Below are 27,413 nucleotides of genomic sequence, written 5' to 3' on the forward strand. Positions count from 1 at the left end.
CTCCCTTAAACACCAAAGTACCTCAGTAATTAATGTAATTAACCACCTAACCACTGCAATGCTGCTGAGACAGGAGTCACTTACTGATATTTGGGATAACAAAGGCAAACACCACAGTTTCACATCTGACAGAGAGTAGACGAAACCCAAAATAAGTAAGTGGATCCAAAGTTATGCAAAGCTATTTTTGGAATTACACATTTTTAAGGAATCAAATGCTAGAGTAGAAGGAATCCTTTAACACCAGGAAAAAAAGTCATATCTCATTCAAATCTGAAGCTGCCCCATAATTGCAGTATTGCTGTGTAGCTGTCACTGTCAACTCACCAATTTCCCATCTCCTCTCTTTCGACAATTTTTATTAAAATTCTTTCTTCATAAAAATTTTTATGCAGTGTTTTTGCTGATGTTTTGATTTGGTCTTTTTAGTAAAGGGGAACAATTTAAAGAAAAAAACTGTCCTTCAAAAGTGATGACCCAAACATCTTAATCATGAAGTAAACCACAAGACTTCTGACTGTCCCCTGACACAAGAAGAGGACAAAGTATGATGGATTTGGAGCAGAGGCACACTGCTGCAGTGTCACTCCAAACCAAGATTCATCTCCTTTCCACCTCATTGCCAGAACATTATCCCTTGGTGTTCTCTTCTTCTCTACAGACCACACTGTCCTTTTCAGGCTCTCGTGTTTCATGATTCATCAGGCACAAACCTTGCTGAGACTCCCTAATGCCTTTATCAAACAGGCTGTATTTTTCCATGGTCTCTCAAAGGGTAATTTATTTTTTTTTTTAGTGTAATAAAATAGTGAAATAGGGAACATCTCTGAACATGTCCAATGGATGTGCCAACAGCTACCATGTACCTTACCTAAAAAGAGTCGGCCACACACTGACAAGTGACACGATAAAGACAATATCTCTAATACCAAAATCTATTTTCATGATACATTTGGCATGCTAGCATAACATATATATTCAAAGTTATCCTGAATTATATATATCATGCCTAGTACAAGTTCAAAAAAGCAGCAGACAAATAGGATTTGATTAGGTTTTTAATTAACACATCTCGTAACAGTGAAGACTTCATATCAACCAAAATGTTTGGGAGAAATACTGAATCTGAAAAAAAAAAAGGCAAATCCAAAAATTTCAGGACTTCAACCCTACTATCAGATTACTACATTAGATTTTGGATATTCATCCACCTTATCACCATAAATGTATAATTTTGAGGAGAAGGAGATACCAGATAACTGTTTACTCTCCAATGATGTAATCCCATCTCACACACATGAGCTTCACTTGCCCAACCTGCAGGTGGGGAGGTGGGGTCTTTTAATCAAACTTCTTGAATCAAACACCAAAATTCCCCCCAAATCACTCAAAAACACACTGGTCAAACAAGTTTACTTACAGTGTTTGCCCTGGTTCTGTGAAAGCCAACGCTGATATTTGGAGCAAGAAAATACACTATCACAAATCACTAAGAGAGAAATTAAAGTTTCCATGTGACAACACAGCAGTGTTCTTGCCTGAGCTCTAAAAACACAGGAGGTCTGTCTACATGAAATACAGCACCCAGTAGATCCAAGACTTATTTCCTAGCACAAGACATGGGAATATAAAGGATTACCTATGGCTGGTGGTAGATTTATAACTGCCTCACATACCCGGTGCTGAACAGCACACTGTCAGTGAAGTCTGAGTGATGCTTTTCTGCCCTGCAGGAGCTACACCTTGAGATTCTGCACCATGACCAACACCCCACAATAAAGCTTTTAGTGGCAGCTGGGATGATGGATAACTGTAGCTGCATTACCATGCTAAGCATCTTTTCCTAAGGAGAAGAGTGTTAACTTCCCCTTGGTCACTCCTTCAGTTCTAATGCCAGTAGTGCTGGGCATTTCTACCCCACTGTCACACAGGTAGCTATTTTAACACTATATCAAGACCAACACAAATACAGTTTGGAAGACAGATGGGCCTTTTCTTCAATGAGGAAAGAAAACACCACCACAATGTTTCAAGTTAAAGAAGATGAAGTCATCACTGCACTGACATTTTTAACTCTATGGTAAAACTTAAAATGTTAATTTTTAACCTTCAATACCTCAAATAGCTCAAAAATGTTCTGCATCAGTGTTGAAAGTGCTCCTCAGTGAACACTAGTGTTTATTTCCACAGAGTTATTTCAAAAGGTGCATTTCTTTAAGAAATGAAAAATATTCCTAATGACTAAGACACCATCCTAACCACAGATTCTCAGGAGTATTTATGTGTTAACTCACTCTTGATTTCAGTTGAAGTGTGTAAAGATGTGGGTTTTCAGACCAATATTATACAATGGCAGATGTTAAAATTTACTCCTTCTTGAGTACCAAGACTCTGACATTCTTCTGACATAATGTTTTAAAATATGCTTTGAATAAGCAAAGTGTCTGACAAAAAAAATCCATGATTTCCTTGAGCTGGTATGGAAGAACCTCTAGAAGTAAATCCTTATATTTAATTAATTGGTCAGCTTTTTTACTCCAAGCATACATGTATTCCCATTTACTTCAGAATTCAGGTTGGGAATCACATCAGATAGTATTAGGATTTAAGTTATTTGTGGAGAGTCCCCATACCCTGGGAAAGCACAGAAAATCTCTCTGCACACAATAAAGCAAGAGTATGTAGAGGTACCACTTAGTGTTACTCCTCAGAAGTCTGAATTTTGTTATAACAAGCACTGATGTTTACTGGAAAGGTCCAGAAAACTTAGGCTCAGATTTATAGTGTCATTTGACAAAAATTTGATGGTTTTTGAAGAGCAGTGCCTTGTAAATGCAGAGGTAGCTGCAGACATCTGTTAGCTAACCAAGGCTGAGGTGCATCTCCTCTGCAATCCCATCCTACCAGGCAATGATCTGGAAAACCTCAAAGCGTAACACATTAAGTTCAAGAAACCATTTCAGGGATTCTGACTTCTCTCCCTTATCATCTGTAGCACATGTTTACCATTTATGGCTCATCACCAGCACATACAATCACTTATATTCCAAATGTTCAAGGAGCTTTGTAGCTGAGGAAGAAAGCGCGTTAATATTCTGAACTACCTGGAGACATCCAAACTTGGAAAGGTTCATGACTTTGTGCTGCAATGCTTGGATGCCTTTGACACACTGTGCTAACCTAAGTCCCTCCTAACAAGTGCAGCTTGCATACATAAAGCAACAGATTCAGCTGTGCAGTGCTGTTTGCCCAGCCTTCCAGCAGCACAGCATCTTCAAACACCACTGCAGACATCAGACCGTGTCTGCCGAGGAGGAGGTCGGTGTTTGTCAGCGAGGCTCGACTTAATGATGCACAATTCGCCAATGCCTGCATTTAATTAACTTTTCTTGGTTGGCCTCACAGAGTTGTTTTCTGCTATCTGATCGTGTCTGTGTGAACCCTGTTGTGATTTCATGAGGGAAGGAGGCCTGCAGCCACAGCTCTCATAAACAAAACCGCCCTGGTTTATAAAGGCTCTGTTGATAGGAACAAAGATATCATGGTATCCACCAACAGATAAAACACAGCACAAAGCTGCTTTCTGGAGCTAAATATCTGGAGAGCAAACCTAAAGGAAAGAATGCCACTCTTCTAAATGGGCAGTTCAAACTGTTTAATAAAGGGAGGAAAGAGGCCAATAAGAGAAGATTATTTTCAAATTAATGCTTTTATCCTATACCACATGGTGTCTTTCCCAGTGGCACTGCTAGAATTCAATTGTATGATTTCACAAGGAAGGATAAAAACTTGTCTTTGTTTAGCTGCTTTCAGGAGCCAGTTTGTTTAAACCTTCCAACAAGGAAGATATACAAGCTGATGTTTTACATGAGCTGCTTTACTATCACTTAAAATGCAAAACATAATATGACATATTCCCACTTATCCAGTTATACTACACTTAATATATAAATACAAGGACTGTTCAAGAGTAAGTGAAGGATTTCTGTCTTGTAGATCACCTAAAAATTCCTTCTTGATGGTTTTTTCTTTCCTTTTCATACAAACACTTTCTAGGCATAATTGTCAAGAAAAAAATACAAACACAGGCAAACTCTTTTGCTTAAACTTCTAACCCAGATACCAAATCCTACATGAACATGTGAATGCCATATCCCTCTTTATCCCCAGCTGTGTCACTACACACACCCTCATTGCAAACCCCATTCCTTATATTATTATTTTCCTTCTATATATCTCGCTTAATTAAGATGTTATTTGCTTCCTGTGCTACCTGCAACAGCTTCTCAGCATTTATTGGGGAGCAAGCATTTCCAAACTTATAGTGTGTCAGATTTTCTACTAGGGTCTGCAGCTCACAAGCATATTCACCTTTCATATCAAGTTTTTTTATCTGTAAGCTTTCAAGCTTCAAGCATTTTAGAGGGGTGAAAATGTCAGTTCCTCCAACTGTAATACAGAGGTAATGATGTACCAGAAGATAAATAAATGACATCTAAATCATTTTACCTCTCAAAATGCAAAAAAAAATATGACATATTCCCACTTATCCAGTTAAACTACATTTAATATATAAATACAAGGACTGGTCAAGAGTAAGTGAAGGATTTCTGTCTTAAAGATCACCTAAAAATCACCAGAACTCTCAAAGTTCTGGCTTTGCAAAGGAAGGGTCCAGGAAAACTAACTCAGGGTTTTTTTTCTTTTTGGCTTATCCTTATGCCATTAAAATAAACATAAAACAATATGTTCCTTTTTAACCACTTGATGAGTCAGTGCAGCTCAGAAAACTGATAAAAGGTTTGTGGAAATAAATTAATATTGCATGAATGCTGCTGGAGCTATTAAACAAACATAAGTGAGAACCCATCACTGAAGCCATAAAACACCTTTATATCATGAGGGAAAGGAGCAGAAAAGTCAACAACCATTATTACAGCAGGTACTTTGCCCTGTGAAAATGGCATGTGACCTAAACAGATGCAAGCAATTATTATCTCTGATTTAAACAGTTATGCTGCTTATCTCAGATATTACAACTGGATTACATTGCTTTTAACAATAAAAAAAATTCTTTTAACACCAATTTTTTTACTCATAATGTCCTAGTTAGGGCAGCCAGGACCAGTTCATCACTGTGTGGGTGTAACCAAAACTGTATATTCTACACCTCTATGCCATTTCCCAGGAACTGTTAACAACAGGCCATTTGCAGTAGCTGCCCAGAGCACACCTGACCCCTCAGGCTATAGGCTGGGTGTTGGGAAGCCTGTGAGATAGGAGGATGTTCCTGTCCTCACACCAATGACTCAGGTGTGATGACTCTCCTCCGGGGAGTCATTAACACCTCCACACCCAGCCTGAGGGGTCGTGTCTGCTAACGGGCCACCAAGGATTCAAAAACTATCTCACAACTCACCATCACCCATTGTGGAACTCCCAGCCCTGGGGGAGGTACTGGGCATTCCCCCTCGAACCTGAGTCTTGGGGTCTTGGGACTTCTGGGCCCACTCGTTGGATCCAGAGGAGGAGCAGAACCTCGACTGGACGGCGACCACCACCCTCGACCAGAGTGTGAGCAGCACTTGCACCAACAGGTCCTCCTTTCCTTTTACTTTGGACTCATGGGGACCACGTGGGGATCAGCACAGGGGCCAACAAACACCATTCTTTCTGTTCATGCCCCAGGGTGCTGGGGTTTGTGGGTTAAAACCAATTGTTTGTCTGTATAACTGTATTTACTGTATTATTTGTATTAAATTTTAACTCTGATTTATAATCTCTTTTGAGTTGGGTTCATTTCTCCTGCCGGTTTACCTTTAAACCAGCACACACGCAAATGAACATTTATCAAAATCTTTCAGTCACAATCTCCCTTCAGAAGAAACAAGAAGGGAATAACAGTACTTTATTTTTCTAAGCTATGAAACAGCTCAGTTATTGGTGTTTTGGTTATGCTTTTACAAGTCTGATGCATGAAATGTACTTGGAGTCTCCAGCTGAGGACATGATGTGAGACCACAAATACTGTGACTTCTGCCCTCAGTAGGCAAACCCAGTTTCAGTTTTGAAAACACGATAAGTTCAATTGCCTCTGTTGGAGGCAGAGAACCAGATGAAAATGATCAGCCTTCCTGCAGGAGCCAGGAGCAGATCTGCAGATCACAGGCACTTCTATGATGCTACTGAAAAGTCGCTGCTGTTTCTTTCCCCCTTTCACACTGTACTTCAGAAATATGCACTCGTGTGGCAACAAAGGAGGCAAAGCTTTTCATGACCTTGGAACACAGTGACCTCCAGACACTTCAATTCCTGAGCTTTCAATCCAGCAAAGCACTCACACTTTAACATATCAGGATTTCTGAAAAACTTCAGAGGTACAGTTGAGTCAGCAGCAGTTCGGACAGGAAAAACATGAAGGCCTGCTCAGGAGCAAGTGGCCCTGCTTCCTTTCTGGTACATATAAAAAAGCAAATCCTGATGGTATTTTAGTGCTTCCAAGTATGATCTTCCAAAGATCTTGTTAATTTTCTCAAAAATTGTGTATTTTCACTTGCATCAAGGACAGCATTTAAAATCCACTCTAGACAACATTTGCCCAGTTACAGCAATAAAAAAGTGAAATACTATCCAGATACCTTAAACACATTGACTGAATCCCTGCAAGTGTTTTTTTTTAAAAACAAGATCAGACATTAGGAAATACTATTGATCAACTGGCTTATTCATTACAGATATTTCTTTAAGTTAGTTATGCCAAAATAAGAGTAGGTCTACAGAAAAGGTCCATTCAAATTCAAATACGATGACATAATTTAATTTTGCATGCTAAGGAATGTCAAATTAAGACTTTAGAAACTGCATCTTCAACTAAGAAAACAGGTAGAGCAAGAAGTAGGAAATAACATTTGTAGGAATAGCAAAGTCTTCAATAGAGAGATCAGTTAAAGTACAGAAATTACTATAACCTGTTGTATAAATTCCCTATTATGCACTGGCTGCCAGATATAACAGTGGCCTATCATAAAACCTGATTAAATATGCTTGCATTGGGGAAGACTACAGTGAGGCACTTGAAAATACTGGTAGTCAGCAAAATGCACCACTGTAGAAATCTGTCACCACCCTTTCTGGTGTCAGTCATGGAAGTCTTCAATACAGAATATTTACAAATTGGCATTTTTCTGATTATTAATAGACCTGTATTACTGTTTCTGGGTTTGATGGAAAACAAAACCACTTCATCATGCCGCACACTCACAAAAAAATTTCATATAGAATACTTAATATAAAAAAAAATTAAACCCCTTCATTGCAGATCTACATATTTTAAAACAGTTCAAAGCTCTCCCTCTAACTCTGTCCTTCATTGGGAATTAAATTACTCAGCATCATCCCCTAAGAAGAGGAACAACCTGAAGGTAACAAAACAGTTATTTTCACCCATATTAAAGCAAACTAAACATTAGCATATTTCAGAGTGTTTAATTTAGTTACAGTCTATTTCACAAAAAAGAAGATGAGGTTGTTCAAGGTTGAGAGAATATTTATATATTTTTTAAATCTATTAAATTTCCCCTGACTGCTGACCAGAAGAATCATACCTGATATCTTTTTTTTTCCTTCCTCTCCTTCTCATTCATACATAAATTTGGTTTATTGAATCAGCCACATACCAACTGGAATGGAGGACAGACTAAGCAGCAAACAAAATATTGAAGACTTACCATTTACACAGATTTCAAAAGATTTGCAAAGGTCATCTTCAAACAGGCAGCCTAAAAACACAATAGAAAAGTAAAAATTAACGCAGGTTTCAAACTATGGATAATTAGTGCAGACTGATTAAATTAGACCTATTAAATGCTCAGCAAGAGTCAGACATTTGGTTGGCCTTGGGAGTCTAAATTGGGCAGTACAGAAAGTCCAGAACAGGTCTGATAAAACAGCACTTACTAACTGGCTATATCCAGAACAACCTTTAATGTTGCTCTTCCCCTCATTCCCCTACGGAGGGTTCAGTTTTCGCCATTCTTGTCTCTCTCTTTCATTTGAGGAACTTTATGTTCTCTTAATTTTGAATACATTGTTATACCACAGCACAGTAATGCTTCAATACACTACAAAAACAAACTCCAAGAAACCATAAACTTCCTAAGGACATTGCTACTGAGGTGAGACAAGCCTAGAAATCAGGTATAAATTGATCCAATTAGGCTTGAATTTAGTAACTCCAACCACTGACCATGCCTAGGATGTTCAGGAGCATTAACTCCTTGGAGAAAAGCTTAAAAAATAAGCAATCCCTACCAACAGCATGATACCTCACAGACAGCTGAAAAATCAGTACAGGTCTGTGAAAAAGATCCTAGGATTTTTTCCATTTAAAGTAGGAATTTTTTTCCAAAACACACTGCTTATGGGCCCTGCTGCCCCAGCTCCACAGCTCACCCTACAAACTGCATCCAGCTTGGCAAGCCCAGCTCGCTCACTTACAGACATCTGCACAGGTGAACTATCCTGTTCCCCTGTTGCTTGGTGTCACCTAACCAGGTACTGAGACTAGTGATTATCCCTTTTACCCTTAAACAAAATGAGCTCCTGCTGATATTTGTGAGGACAGCACAAAAGTGGGCAAGGTATGTCTCTGCTCTGGTCACTCCACATGGGACACAGGGACAAGGACTAAGTACAGCAGCAGCATGAAATATTCTGCTATTCTGAAGGGCACACACTTGGTTGACACAATCAGCAGTTTCTTTATTTTCTGACAAAGATAAAGATCTAAGACTGGATAAAATCCATGGAATAAAGCTGCATTTTGAACACAGAAACTGCCCTAGAGAATACATTTTCACAATTAAGCCTTTTAACTTCTCTGAAAAATATCTGTAATTTATAAAGTGTTATAGATTTAAAACAATCTCGAACTGTTTCACACTTTGCATAAAAAAAAAAACAGCCAGGAGCTTCACCACATCTAAACATGAGCAAATCCTCTCTCCACAGCTGCCCTACCTCCATGAGAGCACAGAGTACATCAGAGAGTCAAATGGATTAAGTAAGATGCTCTTATGAAAAGAACTGAAAGGCTCAATACTCTGACTGTGAACTACCTAGCTCCTAATCCTGCTGAAAGAAAATTTGGGAGGGGATAGAGTGATTTATGTATGCCTGCATAGCCTTTCAGCAGGTAACTGTATTAGCACATCATTAAGCCTGAGCTAATATGCTGTGTCTCAGCAGGATGGATTAGCACAGTGCTAGGTCTGAGCTAGGCAAGCCCAGCTGCAGGAATTCAAGACATATTGGAGCACCAGCAGAGTCCCTCACATTTATATCACACCTGCCTGCAATAGACCACAAACACATAACCTGAAGCAGATTTGCAATATTAACACCAATAAAAGAATTCTCTCATCCTTTTACCCATACCCCATAAACTATGGATATACATTTGGTACCTTTTGAAAGGGAAGTTTCAGATGAGGAAAGCTTCTGCAAGCAGAGTTTGGCAGAATGGAATGTGCCTACACAGTGCACAAACTGTGGTTTCTAACATGGTTTTGAGACATGTATGACTTTGCTCCAGACAAATCTACTGTACCAACCATTTGGCCTGAAACAGTGTCCAAAAACTCCTGAAGATATCTGATTGCAGCCTGGTACTGACTGACCCAGCAAAGCAGAAGGATGCCTTCATTGTACATTGACTCCTAAAGAGCATCAGACAAGAATGACAAGCAGTGACCAAAACACCTCATCACAGAGTACAGCACACAGTCTAACTAAAAGCATAGTTAAGATCACTTAAAAAAAAAAAAAAGGAATGGTTTCAGAAAAATAATAAAAGAACATAAAAGACTTCAAGCACTAATATACCCTGGACAAATGAAAGTTATACTTCAGTGCTCCTGTTGTCAGAAATCTGAATTTCTCTCTTCTAAAGAAAAGTTTTTATGATTAGGAAAAAATCCCTGGTTAAATCTCTCTTCCTTGTTTTCCCAGGAGATTACAAAGAAGTTAAAGCAGAAGCCTGAAATATGTGTGTCCAGTGCTGCAGAATTTGTCCTGTGATGAAGGGAAGACAGTTTTGTAATTGTTTTCTCATCCTGCAGTGCTGTAGATCCAAAAGGTGTCAGATGACAAATTTCAGCCAGGAATATTTCTAGTGGAGTGGTTCATTAGAACAGTGACTGGTTCACCCAGACTCTGCTAATTTTGAAGAACCTGGGATCTGGGATTACAGCCACCTGCTGCCTGCAGCCACCTGCCTGAGGTAGGCCATCCCATGATATACTGATAGTCTCAGAACAGAAAAATACAGATACAGGATTAACAAAATAAGCCTGTTTAGATACAAAGAAATAAACAGCCAAGCTACCTCTACACAGAACTCTGATTTAGCTTTATTGACTAATATGTTTTCCATGAAAAGCACAACAGAAAACTGATTTTATCACGTTTTAGGTTCTCTTTTAATAACAGTTGTCTATTTGATTTGCAGCAAGGCATCTGATACAATTAGACTTGTAAACCTTTGTTCTCCTTGTCTTGGAGAGCAAATTCATAAAGTCAATGGATGGCAAACTGTATCCATGTAGGATTACTCTAAAATAGACAAGGACCTCCAAAACTCCTTGAAAAATATTTTGTTTCAAGTTATTTATTGCTGGAGTTGCTTATTATGCATATTTCACCCAACTAGTCAACATGCTAATTTAGCTACTAATCTATCTCTTGTTTTTATTTGCTGTGACAATGAGAAGCATCATATTTCATTTTAAATATCATCTCCCTACTAATAGTAATGGTGATAATAAGTCACCACTGAAGAGTGAAGTGTTATAGTCTCCAAAATACATTTAATTCAGGTCACGCCTTATGGGAACAAATCTACACTGCATTTTCTATCAAAATCTCCCTGTCACAGATCATCTCCCAATACACATAAACTGTTGATACAATGCTTTCAAACCCGCTGCCCTCCCCCAAAAAATAAACCAACAAAAACCCCAACAACACACCAAACCCAAATCCCCAATCTCACTTGACACAGCAGCCCTGAAAAGACAAGTTCTCTGTATAATTCTCCAACATACATTGCTTCGCTAAATGTAGAATTCAAAGAGGTTTCTCACTTAACTTGCATTGAAGATTCACCTCTTCACTAACATTTGCATGATCCCCACATCTGAGTAGTGACAAAGCAGGTCAAAATCTTGTATATTACAATACATTTACATGGTACATTATTAAATATCCAAAAAAAGAGATTCCATAGGGCCTTGAAAAATTTTCAGCCTCCCCTTCCTCTCCCTCTACCTGGTTCTCAGACAGGCAGCACAACATAATCAAAAAACACTGTTGTGAGTACAGGAGCTAAAAGTTTAAATCTCTTTGTCAAGTTATTCTTCTTGTAAGGCACTAATAAAACTACTCCCTTACTTCTTTTCATCAGGTATACTGCAGTTCTGCTTTCCTGAACAAAAAATAGGAAACTTTAAATCGTACTGGAATATACTGCTTGTTTGGATTTATAAGAGGTGCCTCTGAAGGTTAGGACAGTCAAGGCACCAGATGAAATCACTTGAACTTCATCTAGAAGAAGCTGTAAAAATTCTCTTATCAAGAAAATATTTTTTAAAACTTGACTAATCTTTCAAATAGATTATATTATGTTTATTTCTCTGCCTTTTCCTCCAGTTAACCAATTCAGGATGATTTTACACTAAATGTCTCTTCCAAGAATGCCAAAAAGTCTGTAAGCATTTTTCTAAATTAAAATTAAAAAGTAAGTCATAGCCCCTCTTTATCAACAATCACCAAAATAAGGAAACTAACAATAGGCAAGAACTTATCAACTTTTCAATCAGGAGCTGGGAAAATACAAACCTTCTGAATATATTCTGTTGTTGAGAGTTCCCTGCCTCTCCTTTCATTCTCTTCCTACAGCTCTCATGTGAGCACTTAACATCTCCTCACATTTGAAACAACCTCACCCCATCACAAAATTTTAGCCAGTGTGTGTGTCTTAAATTAAAAGCTGATGATCATTAACATTTTTAATAGTCCGGAATGAAAGTTCACTCCACATTTATCTGCTTCTTTCAGATTTGGTTGTAGGCAAGGTAAGGAGACCTTGAAGGGTGAGAAGAGCTGAACACTGCTCCTGAGAGAAGGGGACAAGGGAACACCTGGGCATGACAGTGCTGGGCACAGGCTGGGCCTTGTTGGGTCTTTGGTCCCAGCTGGGAATGACTCTTGATAGTGAGGACATGTTTATTTCCCTGTAATGGGATCAAGAAATAAAGTCCAAGAATTGCATTTTAAAAGCACTCAACTCACAAAACTGGGATAGCTCTAACTGAAAAAAATACAAGATGGTGCAAAACAACAATAACAAATGGTAATCTGAACTCATTGGTAGCAAGAATCAAACAAGGTTTCATGCAGAAAACTGATGGGAGAAGTCGTCAGGTTGAGACATTCCTCTCACTAATAGAGGTGTGAGATAAATTTGCTCAGTCTGCTAAAGCTGTGATCTATCCAACACATCCTCAGCTGTCTGCCATACATGTGTGCTTAACACATCTAGAATTACACAAAATTGCAAGAATGGATGGGGAAAATGTACTTTAAGCTGATCACAGGTTCTAAGCAGAGTTCCTCTCAGTTTCCCCAACTCTGGGGTTACACAGGTCAGTAGGTGTGCACACATGTGCAATGGAAGTATATATTCATTTTGCAAAATCTATCAATTGCATGTCAAAATGCTACCGTTGCTTTATTTAGTTTCATTTTGACATTCACTGTGATAAAAAATTTGAATATTCCCCAGGCCCCATCTTTTAAATCTCCCTTCTTAGCCCCTTTCTCCTTTACTCTTTTGTTCTGTTCCAAACTCTGTGGTGGTTTACCAACAACTGCTGGGAATAGTAATTTAACAATGAAAAAAAGTAAATCAGTGTGGTCAAAAATAATATTGAATACTAAGAGGGCTCTGTCTTCTAAGAGAGAAAGCAAGATAAATATATGACAACATAAAAAGTACTAAGCTTTGATCTTTTTTCTTTGCTCCACCTTTTATGTTTTCTGAGTGTAATAGGTGCCTGATGTTTTTGTAACACTGTAAACTCTTGAGAGCTGATTTTTTTTTTCTTTTTTAATTGTGTGTATGTACAAAGCCTGGTACAGTGGAGCACTGATCCCTGGTGAAAAATCCAGGCCTCACTCTAATCCAAATTAACAGTCATAAAGATGACAAAAGAAATCCCTGCAGTGGTTAACGGGAGGACTGTGCAATCCTCTACACAAAAAAGTTTCCAAAGAAAAGTCTGGAAAGATTTCCCATAGGTGTTGCCATATGGTACTGACACTTCCTCATCTCAGAATTCCCCTTCTTTCAATCATTTTTTGTACACACTGATTTTGTGTACTGAAATATGACTCCAACTAGAATAATTCACTGTGGAATAGAGTTTTTGTTCAACTAGGAAGAGTGTCAGTACTAAACTTACAGCCAAGATTTGCCCCTGAAGCCTCAATGACAGTACATATTAGTACTTCAATTACCTTCTTTACATCACTTGCCCTTCAACATGTACGGATTGCTGCACTAAATAGGCAAAATAGTACAAGAAAGCTGTGATCTGTGTTATTATTTCTCCCTATGCAAGGGCTGTACTTTGTCCTTTCTGCAATCAGGGGAAAAAAAAATTACATCTTTTCCTTTGCATGTAATCAGTCTGAGCATGTTCACCGCTGAAGAAAGGAATTGCTTTGTGACGAAAATACTATTAACTCATCTGATTACTGATTCCATGACTGTGATGATGTAGGGCTGTTCTTCTGGGGACCACCGAGGAAAGGTCACTGCTAAGAATAATTGAAGCTGTAAGCAGTAATAACAGCTCATGAAGAGAAGAGACACTGAAAGGCCATCGCTGAGAAAGCTTCAGAACAGCATTTGCGTTTGCCCAGGGCTCAGAAAGAAAGCGGCTCATATGGGCAGCATGTGTTTTGGTGTGTCATTTAGTCTTTTTTTCACAGCAAATATTAAAAGAACTTGCATTGCCTCTTCTGAAATATTACAATTCTCTCAATGCTACATTTTCTACTCTGTTTCTTTACCGAGATCACCACTCCCTCACAGGCAAATGGGGAGCACACATAGAATCTGGCAAACATTGGCTGCACTAATCTTTAGTTACATCGAACACTAACAAGCTCTCCCCTTAAATAAAAAAGAAAAAAAGTAGATGAACTTATTTTTGGAGAATAAATAGAAGATAATTTTAAAACATTACCATTATTACCTCCTAGGATCAAGACTGAAATCTTTTACCTACACACTTTAATTGTGGCAGGAGGGATCAAACGTGATTTACTCAAGTAACGCAGCCCCAAACAAGAGACCTTTCCCACACTGGGGAAAAAACAGTGTCTCTACAATATAAAATATATGAGTTGTTCCTTCAAAATTACAAATTGTTAATTAAATTGCTCACAACCTGTAGACAAAATGTGATAAAGATCCAGAGCAGGCCTTCAGTAACTGAGATTCAATACCTTCTGGTCACCAGATGCTAAAATTAAATTCCTTACTGGGCAGTAAACTGAAATCACCCAACACCCACTGAAATTACAACTGTGACTAACCAAAATTATTTTTTGCACTTAGCAGGGAATTTGAAGGCTGAACACCATTGATTCTAAATTAATAATTCCACTTCACTGTTTAAATACATCAACAAGCAGCCTGATTGTTTTACCTGCTATTGCCTGTTTGATATCCTTCCCCACAAAGTCTATTGGCAGCAAAACCTTCCAGTGTTATTCACAATCATAAGACATGAAAAAAGTAGCACTGAAGCCTACATACAGCAGAGAATGACACTACCAGCAATGCCTTCCTCAATATCATTGCACACAGACCAGCAAGTATTGCAGTTCAGAGCCCTCTGTAATATTTATTCAGTGAAAGAACGACTGTCATCATTATATCTGTCAACCTCATTTTATCATCAGTAACTGACAATCTATTCCAGAGTACTTGTTTTACAAAATTGCAGTACGGGAGTGAATTCTAAGCCCTAATTATGACATAATTCTAGATGTCTTCCACAGTGAGGGCTAAGACAAGCTGGGTCAAAGAAGTAATGAACCATCAGCTGGAGGAAACAGGAACTCTCTCTGGGGGTTATGTGTTTTGGAGGGTATCTCTTTCAGATAAAATATTCCAAAACTCTTACATGGTAAAGAAGCTTTTGTCACATCATCTGAAATAATCAATCTCCAAGAGCCAGACTCAGTGACAGCATGTTTTTTTTAAATGGTTCTTTAAAGTCATGCCTCATGTTTTGGGAAAACTCCCATTATGTATATAATCAAAGGAAAGTAAAGAGGTATGTTTATCATTTTCCTCTAACAAGCAGCAAAATTTTCTTTTCATTATTTGTCAGACGTTCTTAATGAGTATCTCCTTGGTGCTTAAAAATACATAACTGGAATTCACAGCAATTTTCATCCGCTTATATTGCCTCTAAAAGTAAGTAATTACCCAGTATTTAGGGTAATGTTCCTCTCCAACACCATCTTGAACAGACTTCAAAGACATTTCTCGCAGAGGACCTCTCTGGTATTGTTGTCTTTTCTGTTCTGTTTTACTTAGAAAACAGTGCAGCATCTTTTAACCAATGATGCCTGTGCCAAGATCTGCAGTATGACCAGTGCCTGTCACATAGGACCCCTTCTGTTTTTCTTCCTCAGACTTTTCAGAAATCCCTCTCCTTTTTGCTTCATCTCTATTTCGCAGTTAATTTGTGCTGGGTAAATTATCTTGTGGACCTGGCAAAAACAGCTTACAAAGGAAAGAAGAATCATATGACTCAGAGAAGTCTGAAGTGCAAGGGGACAGTTCACAGTCATTTATTGCAGTGAAGTAATTCTGATCTGGACAGCACCACACACGGGTTTGGGAGCCACACTTAACAGATGAGCACCAAAGAGGGAGACAGGACCCAAACACTACCCTAAATCTGCCTGGTTTTGTGTATCCATGTTGAAGCCTGACAGATGTTGAAAATGGTTTAAATTGCTCTTATTGCTATTGTTGGGGAGAGTGTTTGGAAAAAGTTTCATAGCTTTGTTGTGCATTTCTGAATCCTATTACAGTGTTAATTCAGAGTGCTGAAATCACCTGTGTTCAGCTCATGAAGGAGACACTGCTATATACTCTTGGCAATTTCTTTAATAAAGAGTTTAAACAGTCCAGAGCAATCCACATTAATTATTCATGTGCTGGAGAAAAATAATGAAAGTCAATGAAGAAAGTCACAGTCTCCTGAAGTTCTTGAGGGAAAAAGAATAATATTAGGTAAAATTCAATGGACCATGGCATCAAGATTTATCTACACAATTTACCCTGGGAATTTGAATTGCGAATGAAGCTGCAGCACTCTCTAGTATGGGACAGAGTTATGAGAAACAGGTCACACAAGGACACTGGTAACACATCAAAGTTAACAGTACTTACTGAAAATGCCCAAAAACTTTTCCCTTTCCACAGAAAAAAAAAATAAAAAAAGAAAGAATTGTAAAAATGTTTATATATTAGAATTTTTTTAAAAGCTACCAAGAACTCAGCTGCCCCAATCAATCCAAATTATCTCTTGACAAACAATCAATCTGCAGCTCCTCGTGACTTTGCTCAAGTCCTGCTGGGCCTGTAGTGTATGGAAGTGCCTACATGGGTGTCATGATGACAAGGGGCAGAATCAGGACAATACTTTGTTATGTTTATAAAGAACTAAATCTATCCTGTATTGATTCAAAACTCTTCCCAGACAGATGTTTTAATTCACTCCAGAGAAAATGATCCATTTCTACTTATTTTTGTGAAATTACACCTACTTGAAAGAATCGAGAGTGAATGGTCCTAATTTTGACCAGCAATTGTGCTCTAATTACTCCTGACTCACCCTGATGTAGCCGAGGCTGGCAGCAGAGCCAGCTGTCCCAGAATACATTCTGCTGTTGTCTCTCTGAAGTAGCTCTGCCCTGTGGGACCTGTGAGATGTTTTTTTTTCTGAGCTAGTTGTTGAGAGGCAGCCACCACAATGACACACATCAAGAGAAGTAGTTAAGGAAAAGACTAATGATTAAAGCAATTTGGGGAGGAAGCCAAGAAAATTAGGGATAATTCTGAAACATGACAAATATGATGCATGCTGAGTAGCATCAGAATTCATATTCTGGTTCCTTCCTAAACAGTACATGAGATACACAATTTCTCTCTCTCTGGTATAAAAAAAAATCATTAGAAGACTAAACCTCCCAGATTCTAGAAATTCATCTATTACAATCCTTTAAAAGATGAGGAGGAACTGCCCTGGAGAAAATTCATTTATTTATGACAAAAAACCTGAAGCCTGTCAGGAGTTTATACAGGTAATTTTCATTATTAAGAGTAGCCAAAAGTCATTGCTATATTGTAACCATATAGTCACCAGCTCTCATTAACTGAGCCCCCAACACCTATTGATTTTGACAGAACTGAAGTGTTTGAGCAGCTTTGTGAATTAGGGTTCAAATGCCCATTTTTTGTTGTTGTTGTTCAAGGCTTTTACCTTTGTTACTTTTCCTTTTTAATCTTGATTTCCATATTACTCCTCTCTTCTCATTCCCTAACGGGTTGTGGATATTATTTGCCGCTGAGAATTACCAGGTAGGAGGCACATAATGGAGAAGAGAAAGGAATGGGGATTTTCACATCACTATTCACCAATGGGAAACTTTGTGCCAGCTTCCTCCACTGCTCCACTAAGCTGCTCTGAGCTACAGAGCTGGCTCTGTCTGCTGAATCCAGGCTCTCACTGATAATGATAATTAGCCCAGAGACTACACAATGAAAAAAGAGTGGGACATATAAATTTCATAAGGAGATTAACAACATTTACTCTGGAGGCTTCTTTCTCTTTTTTTGTTTTTTGTTTTTTTTTTTTCTTTTTGGAAATGCAGAGAATGAAGATTGCTGAGGAAACTTAGAAATATGGAAACAGTAAGACATACAAATTTAGAAGAAAACAGTGAGGAGAGAACCAAAGTTTTACAGAGGCAATCGTGAAGACTTCACCTGAAGAAGAAAAATGTAGAAGAAAAGAGGAAATGGGAGAAAATCAGAAGGTCTTAGGAAGTGCAGGAGAAAAACCTCCACATAAATGCCTGCAATGCACGATGTGTTAAAAGTGATAAAAAGTCCAAAGTTCAGAGATAAGCCAGTGGCAGAGATAAGAAGAGCCCTTCATTTTCCTGCTAGCATGTTACACTGATTTTACAGGCTGCTGCCTTGGGATTTCAGGGAGTTTAGTAGAAGGGAACTCTCTCATTTCTTGGAGGCATCCTGAGAACATAAGTTGTTTTACAATAATCCCTTTGATAGTTTTGCAAGTTGATTCCCAAGTTTCATTAATTCAAGGCCGGATTTAATTTTTTTTCCTCCCAAAAATCCTTGATATTAATATTTTATGAAGTTCCAGACATGAGTCTTCAGTCTACAGTTGACTGTGAGTTGACCAGCATTTGCATAATTCTGTGAGACACGATATTCAGTGAGGTTTAGAATCAGTCTGGCACCTCATATGGGAGCCCTCTTAAGAATTCTTAAATTATTTTAATGAACTAGTATTATTCAAAAAAATTTTTTTTTCACTTCAGGATTTGAACTTCAGCCAAACCATTAAACCATAATCTTTAAAAGTATACTTGGAGACTTTCTATTTCATGAATATATTACAAATCTAATCTTGTGTTGTTTCTGAATGTAATCCTCTGCAGACAGCAATGAACAATGTGTATGCAGTGTTATGTACATCAATGCAGTGTTTACAAAAAATCCTAATTATAAGACTTTAAAAAAAAAGGCAACAAATAAATCACCCTAAAAAACCAAAGCTTTGTGACCTTAAATCTCTATTCTGTAAGCTATGCATCATGCAGCACAAGTACAGGAACAAGAATATTAAAATTATGCCCAGATGAGTAAATGAGTCGGTTTTTCACAGTGCAACCTCATTTGAAGTGTTCTTTCAAAACAACATGAGACTGCAACAAGAGTGCCTGAAACTCTGAAATCTTTTCATTAATGGTATCTTAAAAAAATGCGAAATGTGATGTGTTATTACACACTAGTCTGCACAAGGAAAAAATACACAGCTACTTTTCCTTTAGCTGTGTTAAGAAGAAAACTTAACTATCAAATTCACACCAAACACTGGCCTTTTTTGATAAGGTGGCTTTAGTTTCCTACAGACAGCTGGAGAGTATCAGGTCAAGGACCAGAACAATAACCACTGTATATACAGTTCTCTTCCTTTTGTATAATTTCACGGAGCGGCACATGGGGAAAAAATTGGTGCTCATGGAATATGAGCTGTATTGTTATTCTGCTGCTGAAAAACAGGCACTGGCAGACTCTTGGCTGGAATCTGGTTTGGGTTAGGCTCAGGATTTTTACAGCTAAGAGGTTTTGTCTATCAATTCGACTTCTCTGTAGCTGTTAATGTAATGTCAGAACAACAAAACCAAAAACCACTTTGTGCCACTTCCTGTTTAATTGCCATAAAGGCTTTTTAGCAATTTTACATAACTAAAACCATGAAGTTAATGTGTGTAGGTTCCATGAGAAAACAGTCCTCAGAGCGGCCCAGATCTGCTGGAGTATTGCATCAGAGCAACCTGGCCAGTCATCTTCCTAATTTAGACAGACTATGAGGACAGGGAGTGACTGTGATGGAATGGGAAAGAGCCGTCTGTGACTGACTGTGTGGAAGTACCTGCATCCTCCCAACCTCCCAGAAAATCCTCACTTTCCTTATACTCACCAGCTCTGTGCACTGACACATGATAATGTAATGACACACAATTTGTGTAAATCTGGGTTAAAGATAGAACACATATAAAAGGTAATTACTGCTCATTTAGTCTTGCTCTTAGTTGTAATTCTTTATTTCATAAGAGATATGAAAGTATCTGAATGCTTTTAAATGACAGTTGGGTATTGGAGCCTTTTATCAACCCAAAAACTCCCCAAGCCTTTACCTGCACTGTCAATAAAACCTTTGAGAACACTAACTTTGCTCCAATCTGTTCTCTTCTGTGCTCTCCAGCACACCTCCCTGGCCTGCCCAACCCCCTGGACTGTATAGTTCACCAGCAAGGACCTTATGGGCAGGACAGTGAATTTAGGCCATGGGTTATCCCACCAGCCACTACCTTTCCACATATGTGAACACCCTTATTGCTACTACTAGTCCAGTGTAGAACTACAGGACGCTAAGAGTCAACCTCGGGAAAGATGACCCGGTCTTTTCTTCCTCTCACAGTCCACATAGCTCACTTCACAACATTTGCATTCCCAGATGGATAACCAATTCTTTACCCTGAAGAAGTTTAAAAAAAAAGCAACTGAAATATTTCAGACGAAAAAATTTACTAGTTCATTACTTCACAGAAGCTTTTTAATATAATTTTTACTAAAATATCCTAAGAGATTTAGGGTGACTCACAAATGCCTAAAAATATGGAAGCTATTTTCCTCCTGTGTTCTTTTCCCTTTATGATGAAGGGAAGCTAAAAGTAATTTGCTTTTGTTTCTTGTTACTTTCTGCTTAGTTTCTAACCCTCTCTTTCTGGTGAGAATAATAACGTACATTATGTTTTGCCTCGCAGAGCTCCTGGGTGTGCAGCGCCTGCAGCAGCGGGAGGCACGGCAGACAAAAGCACGAACCAAGAGCTGCAATTACAGATCAGAGATGATTGCTATTCTCTCTAACTGCTACATCTTAGTTCTCCCACCTTCAGTCAGTGCCATGCACTCTGCAAATCAGGATCAATGTTTGCCTTCAAAAACTACGGGTATATATATCTGTATTATACCTGTGTGGATACACATATATTAAGCATGTTTATATGACACATGTTTCAAGTGCATATTCTTATTAATTATAATTGTTATTATTGCTATAATTATAATAAAATAGGGTTGAAGATTGTTGCCAAAGCATTGGCGTCTGGAGCCATTTGAGAGACCACAGACTAAGACTCACAGAGCACTGAGGGATATGGCACAGGGCTTGGGGGAAATTTTGTCCTTTCTAGAGTGTCAGGGACATTAGAAGAATACCAGAATACCCACAGCACCTGAAACACAAGGTGTCCTTTGTAGGCAACTGAATCCAGACTTCTTTTCTAATATGCTCTTAGTGAGCCGTGCCATAAAATTGCTATTTTTGTCAGCTGGTCTTGCAGGTTTCTCTGTAGTCATCTTAAAAGTAAATGTCAACTGCATAAGTACTGGGGTTACCTGAGATGAGACCCCTCTACTGTCTTCTTTGAGACGTCAAAAACCAAAAGTCTACCTCTTCAAAACTGGTAATTTTGTTGAGCCTCCATCGTTTAAATACCTTTGAAAAAATACACGTTCAGAGGATACAAGGACTCAAGAGGAAGGAGGAACTAAAAAAGATGCACTGTACATTGTACTTAACTGCTTCATGAGGTTTCAAGGTTTGCTGAATGTCTCTACTTGACACTAGTTCTGCTGGCATTGTAACCTTGGCTTGCCTGCTCCTCTGTGCCTCATTTTTCAGTGTCACAGGTGGTCATAATTCCACAATATAGAGTGAAACAGTCACCAAGGGAATATCTTGTTCCTGCTATAGGCACTGACATGCCTTCACTGATTTTTGAAGTGAGAAATTTGGATACTAAATGTTCAGGACAGGGACAGGAATTAAAGCAAACTGGGCACGTGCTCTTGCTGCATTACAGAAGAGATACTGTTCCTCTAAGAAATTAGGAATAGAAAAGTGAAGTAGCCTTTCTTTCTACTTGAAAAAGAAAAAATATCCTTTCCCTTCCCTATATTTTGTTCTAGTCACACAGAATGCCTTGTGTTTTTTACAAGCAAGTTTGTGAATCAGAAACAACTCCAGGCTGAAAAGCACACCATTTAGCCTGGAAGTATAATGGTAGAGATGAGGGCCTAGGACAAGAGACAGTAACCTCACCCTGGCTTTTAAAGGAGAAGGTAGAAAACAGCTAAATAAAGCTTTGTATTATATTTTTAGGATCCATTCCTAAAAATACTTGAAATTATCTAAATATTGTTGAATATTTTTACAAAAAGAGGTCTAAAACACGAAGATTTTCCACAGAGACCTAAGGCTCAGAGATGCAGTCACCATGTCAGGTCACTGGCACATAGTGAAAGACAAGTTTGTGAGATGAAAACAAATCTAATGGGTTTATTTTTAAACATAAGGATTTCATAATGAATACTCAGCAAGACAGCTGCAGCCTCAAATTCATCCAGGACTCATCCAGGAATGGCTTCAAGTAATGTAATTGCAGACATGAAAAAATCCAGAACATTACTCAGAAGTCTGCCTCTAGACTATGCATTTGGGATTATATATTTTGATGGGTGTGTTATCTATAGCTAAACAGTATTTAAAGGCAGTTTAGAAAAATAAATAAAAAAAAAGCCTCTGGAAGCACTAAGATTTTTGATTCCAGAAACATTCACCTACCACTTGAAAATGTCCATCTGTGGAAGTAAGGTAATGATTTAGAAACTTTGTCTTAGGGCTTTTTCTCCTTTCAGCTCAATGGAAAGGTAGAATATTATTCTGTACTTGTTCAGTCAATATTGGAACTGAAATTATTTTATTTATCTATTTTAATTACGTTTACCCTACCTATACTGGCCAATTTAAGAACAGAGGGATAAAAGAAATTAACACTTTAATCTTCCTTGCATTGCTATTTAATTACTGTAAAATCATGGGGTAATAAAACAGTCTGTGGAGAAGCACACACACACACATATACACACAAAAGAAAAAGTAAATAAGTTACAAAATTCAAGCAGGATATCACCCATGACCCCAAAACCAGGATGGATGGCTTAATAATTACGTATGATAAGAGAAGGCATTGATGTTCAGTATTTCTCCCATCTGTGAAGTTGTTTTAACTGTACACATAGCAATGAAATTTAGCCACCTTAAAATTAATGGCAAACTCACAGTTGTTACAACTGGCACCAAGAATGTTATTTTGCACATTTATGCTGCTGATCAAATTTCTTTCTTGGCTACACTGAATAGGTATGATGGAATAACAATTAGCATATTTTTAGACCATCATCTATGCTGGTAATAATCAGTCTTAAAAAATTACAGGATCTCATTCCTTCTCCAGACATTTCTCTTTTCAAAATATAAACTTGGGTGTCACTAATTGAATTATACCTTCTGCACAGAACAATACGAGGCTCTAATAGTAACACAGAAAGTAGGCATGAAACTAGAGATTCTGGTTATCTAAAACTAACTTAGTTCAGAAGGTTAATTTTCAGATCGACAAGTGCAAGATTCATTCTCTATTTCTGTGCCCCACTGCATCTGAGTCCCTGAATGATCTCTAGAGAAAAAGCGTGAAGGAGCAAAACTGTGAGGCTATTTCAAGCCTATTTCAAGTACTGTGGGAGTTTGACAGTATTTCATTTTTCAACATATGCTAAAACACCGTGGGATGACTTTTAGCTTCTGCAGCTTCGTGCAGATAAATATGGCTAGATAGGATCTGGATGCTTCCTGCAGTCAGAGGGATGTAAGCACAGCACCAGCAGGTTCCTCTCTGCAGTGAGGTCATTACAGAGATCAGCAAGGTAACCAGTCATGGCAGCTGGAATCCAAGCACAAAGAAACAGAGACCACATCCAAGCTCATTTGCCCTGTTCACAAAAAAGTGCTACCCAGGATCTGAATTGTACTTTACTATAGCAGGCCAGTTCACTCGGGGCCAATACCTCAAACACTGCTGGATGACTGATTTATGATGACTAACCAAAGAGGTTTCATTTTTAATAAAGTCTGAAGAAATAATGAGAAAGGAAAAAAAGAATAAATTCCTGTTATGTGACCCAGTTCAAGCTTAACTCTGTCTATGCTATTCCTGCACAGTGAACTTTTTGCTCCCATTTTGTTTCCTGTTCTTCTGCTCTGTTGGAGGCAGCTCTGTCAACCATCTCCAGCCGAGACCTTTTCAATTTCCATACTCCAAGAGCTCTTTTATATGTCCTCCTTTCAGCAGAAGGAAACACAGGCAACAGACAGAATGTTTTTCTTCCCTTTTTATGACTGTTACCATTTGGTCAACTGAGGTGGCACCAGTGGCACAATAAAACCACCAGCATGAAACTTAACGGGTCCCACAATAGCATGCAAATTTTAAGAACATCAGGCTGGCCATTTCCATTGGGGAGTTCTTTCTGGGTCTGGATTCTGGCTCTGAAAGTGGCCATCAGCAGATGTTCAGGGAGAGAGCATCCGAAAACTGTTCCAGTGAGAGGCGAGGCACTGTTCAAAAACCTGGAGTCAGAGGCTGTGTCTGGACTGTTATGTCTGAAAAGTATCAATTCCCCTCCAGGGCTCATTTACTCCTCTGGTTTCCATGAGACTTTTCAAAGCCCTAGTGACAGTCAGGTAAATAAATATTATCCGCTTTTAACAGGCAGAAGAAAATGTGTTGTATAATGTGTGCCAGATGTTGTGAAAACTAAGCAATTAACAGGCCTAGGAGTGGTCTATGTGCCACTTGTGTATCTCATTTTGCCTTAAAGATCTTACAGTCTAGACAGATGGCATAAAATACTCCAGCAGAACAGAAGAGCGTATAGCCTGACACTTGGAGAAGTTTGGGGTTTGTTTTGGTTTAGTTTTTTTAATACAGGAGTAAGTAACTGCTTTCTTTTTCTTCTATTTTAATGCTTTAGGCCTTCTGGTTCCTTGTATCTGATACAACACCATTAGACTAAAATGCTTCCCTGTTTTACTTCTTCAGTACATTACCTTTCCAACATAAAATAGTTAGACGTGTTTTTAAGCCATCAGCAGGAAATGAACAGGCCAGAAAGCACTGTAATCCTCGCTGCAGCCCAACTAATTCATCAGTAAAGTGAATATACTATTTTCTTATTCTTCAGTCGTAAGTAAGTTCTAATGTATAAAAGAGTCAAATATTATAATTTAGGCTAGGCTGGAAATCAGGTTTCAGCGTGTTTAACCTTTCTACCTCTAAAATGCAATTTCTACTTTCAGTTACTCCAAAAACAGACTTCTAGGATTTAAATACCAAGGACATTTAGGTAGGGTAGGATATTTTGTGCTCCAGTGAGGAAAGCTATGCAAACACACACAGATTATAGCAACCAAAAGCATTTTTCATGCTAATGAAATTTTCTTCCTTTATGCGCAAACAATATTTTCAACTTGAGTTGAAAAAACAATGTTTTCAACTTCAATATTTTACACACTTGACTGTGTAAAAAAAAAAAAAAAAAAACAACAAAACAACAAGAATTTTATCATTTCATTTACCTAAGCAGTAATGTGTATCTAAAGGAAAACACAAAGTTTTACTGCTCTTTGAACTACTGTAAAATTTCTGACTTTTCCTTTCCACTAGGCAAGTACATGAACTTATACATCCATTTTAAACATCTGAAAGGACTTGCCACAGTTCTACCAAGCAGATGAATCTTCTTGGAAATACAGAACTTACAGTTTAAGCTCTAGAGATGCAAGTTTTGGGAATGTGATAAAAGGGGTCAAGAAAAAACCTTTTATATTCCCCCCAATAACCAGTGTCACCTGCTCTCCTATAAAAGCCCTCAGTTTTCTTCTGCATTGCTTTGCAAATTTTATGTGAGTAGAATCTTTTCAATACATCTGAGGATTAATTAATACTGCCAGTTTACATCTAAAGCATAACATGCAATGTTTGTAATTGTGCACTAGAGGTCTATCACTTTTTGGAAAGACAATTTATCCTACCAAAAGCACAATGCACTTAACTGTAGCAGTGCTGAGGAAAAATGCCAAGGGTACGAGATTTGCCTGCAGTTGCTTGTATTCAGCTTTTCACATGACAGTTAATGACAACCATAACTTCAAACCTCATTGCAATAATAGTTACAACTTACATATGGATTGAGAAAAAAAAAAAGTATCCGAATGTGTATGTCCAGCTAGGCAACAAAACAATTACTGGCATCTTTCTTACATCTGTGTTTGCTCAATAGATTTCAGATCTTCAAGTGTAACCAAACTTACTGTATTTAAACAAGCAAGCAAGACTCTTACCTTGGAAAGGGATAGAATATATTCATAATGTGCTTTTCACAACACTCAACAACAACCTCCCTCAGCAGGAGCCTCTCACCCATGGAAAAATAACAGTGGATAATATTCACACGGATTAATGTTTGTGCCTTCCCCGTTCCACTCACAAGAAATTCCCATTCTGCAGAGGATGACTTTAGGAAAATGATACGTCAGCTCCTTCATTTTTTGAGCATTAGTGGTCATTTTGTCACCTGATTAGAATTATGTTTGAGAACACTGGATAAAAGGCATAACATTTTATTATCAGCAAACACAGCCTGCTTGAACTCCACCTATTTTTAGCCTCTTGTGCTATTAATCAGCAGCATGGATCCCCACCAGGATAACAAGACCAAACTCCTGACAGTCGCCAAACAAGAAATGGAACAGAAAGCACAGCGTGAGCAAACTGAAGGTGACAGCCACAATACAGGAAACAAAACAGACCGGCAGAGAGCCTTGCTCTGCAGAACCAGCACAGCACAAACTTTGCATGTTTACCTTCCCTGTAACAACTGTGAGCAAGTGATCAGAAAGCAAAGGAGAAAAGCTTGTACTAAACTCAAAATTAGCTGATCAAAAAAAAAAAAAAAANAAAAAAAAAAAAAAAAAAAAGGAGTCTGGAGGAGTGTTAAATTAAAGCAAGAGTATTATTCAGTGCTTTGGGAGAAAGGATGATCACCCAGAAATTTGAAACCAAGAATCAAATTATCCGTGTGTAAGAAACCTAAGTGTTACAGCAGATTATTTTATGATTTTTAAGAAATTCTTAAAAAGTTAATTTGCTTTTACTTGCTAGTGAATGAAAAAAAATACTCAAAACTCAGTTTACTATTGGTTAAAAAAAACTTCATTGAAGGTCTTACCTCCATCTTACAGCTATATTACCTCCAGAGTTTCCTGCATACTGGCTACATTTCGTGGCACACATCATTTGTGCAAACCGAGATAAACACTAAACAGAAAAATGGAAGATTTTACCTGAACTCTAGTAACTCTTTCCTTCATAAATACATAACCAAAATGCAAGCAATTTTGTGTTAAGCATTGCTTGCATCTTGTATTTTTTTCATGCAAAGTTTGACTTCTAAAATAAAAATTAAAGGAGATTTTCATTACCTTGTACAGTTTGCTCCTAAATAATCCTCACAGACAATATACTACTTGAATGAAACAACACCA

The 27,413-nt window shown here is 38.1% G+C and overlaps 1 protein-coding gene across 1 annotated transcript in view; it reads right to left on the reverse strand.

Moving 5' to 3' along the window:
* PTPRN2 (protein tyrosine phosphatase, receptor type N2) overlaps nt 1-8,003 on the reverse strand; it is a 577,227-nt gene extending 569,224 nt beyond the window's left edge. Inside the window, exons 1-2 of the mRNA XM_017819358.1 lie at nt 7,961-8,003; nt 7,728-7,778 (exon numbers count right to left, since the gene is read on the reverse strand). Coding sequence (XP_017674847.1) covers nt 7,728-7,778; nt 7,961-8,003 — 94 coding nt within the window. The remainder of the gene's footprint in view (nt 1-7,727; nt 7,779-7,960) is intronic.
* Nucleotides 8,004-27,413: the final 19,410 nt, after the last annotated feature.

This window comes from Lepidothrix coronata, unplaced genomic scaffold (genome assembly GCF_001604755.1).
Source record: "Lepidothrix coronata isolate B3197 unplaced genomic scaffold, Lepidothrix_coronata-1.0 Scaffold74, whole genome shotgun sequence".
In the NCBI taxonomy this organism is placed as follows: Eukaryota; Metazoa; Chordata; class Aves; order Passeriformes; family Pipridae; genus Lepidothrix; species Lepidothrix coronata.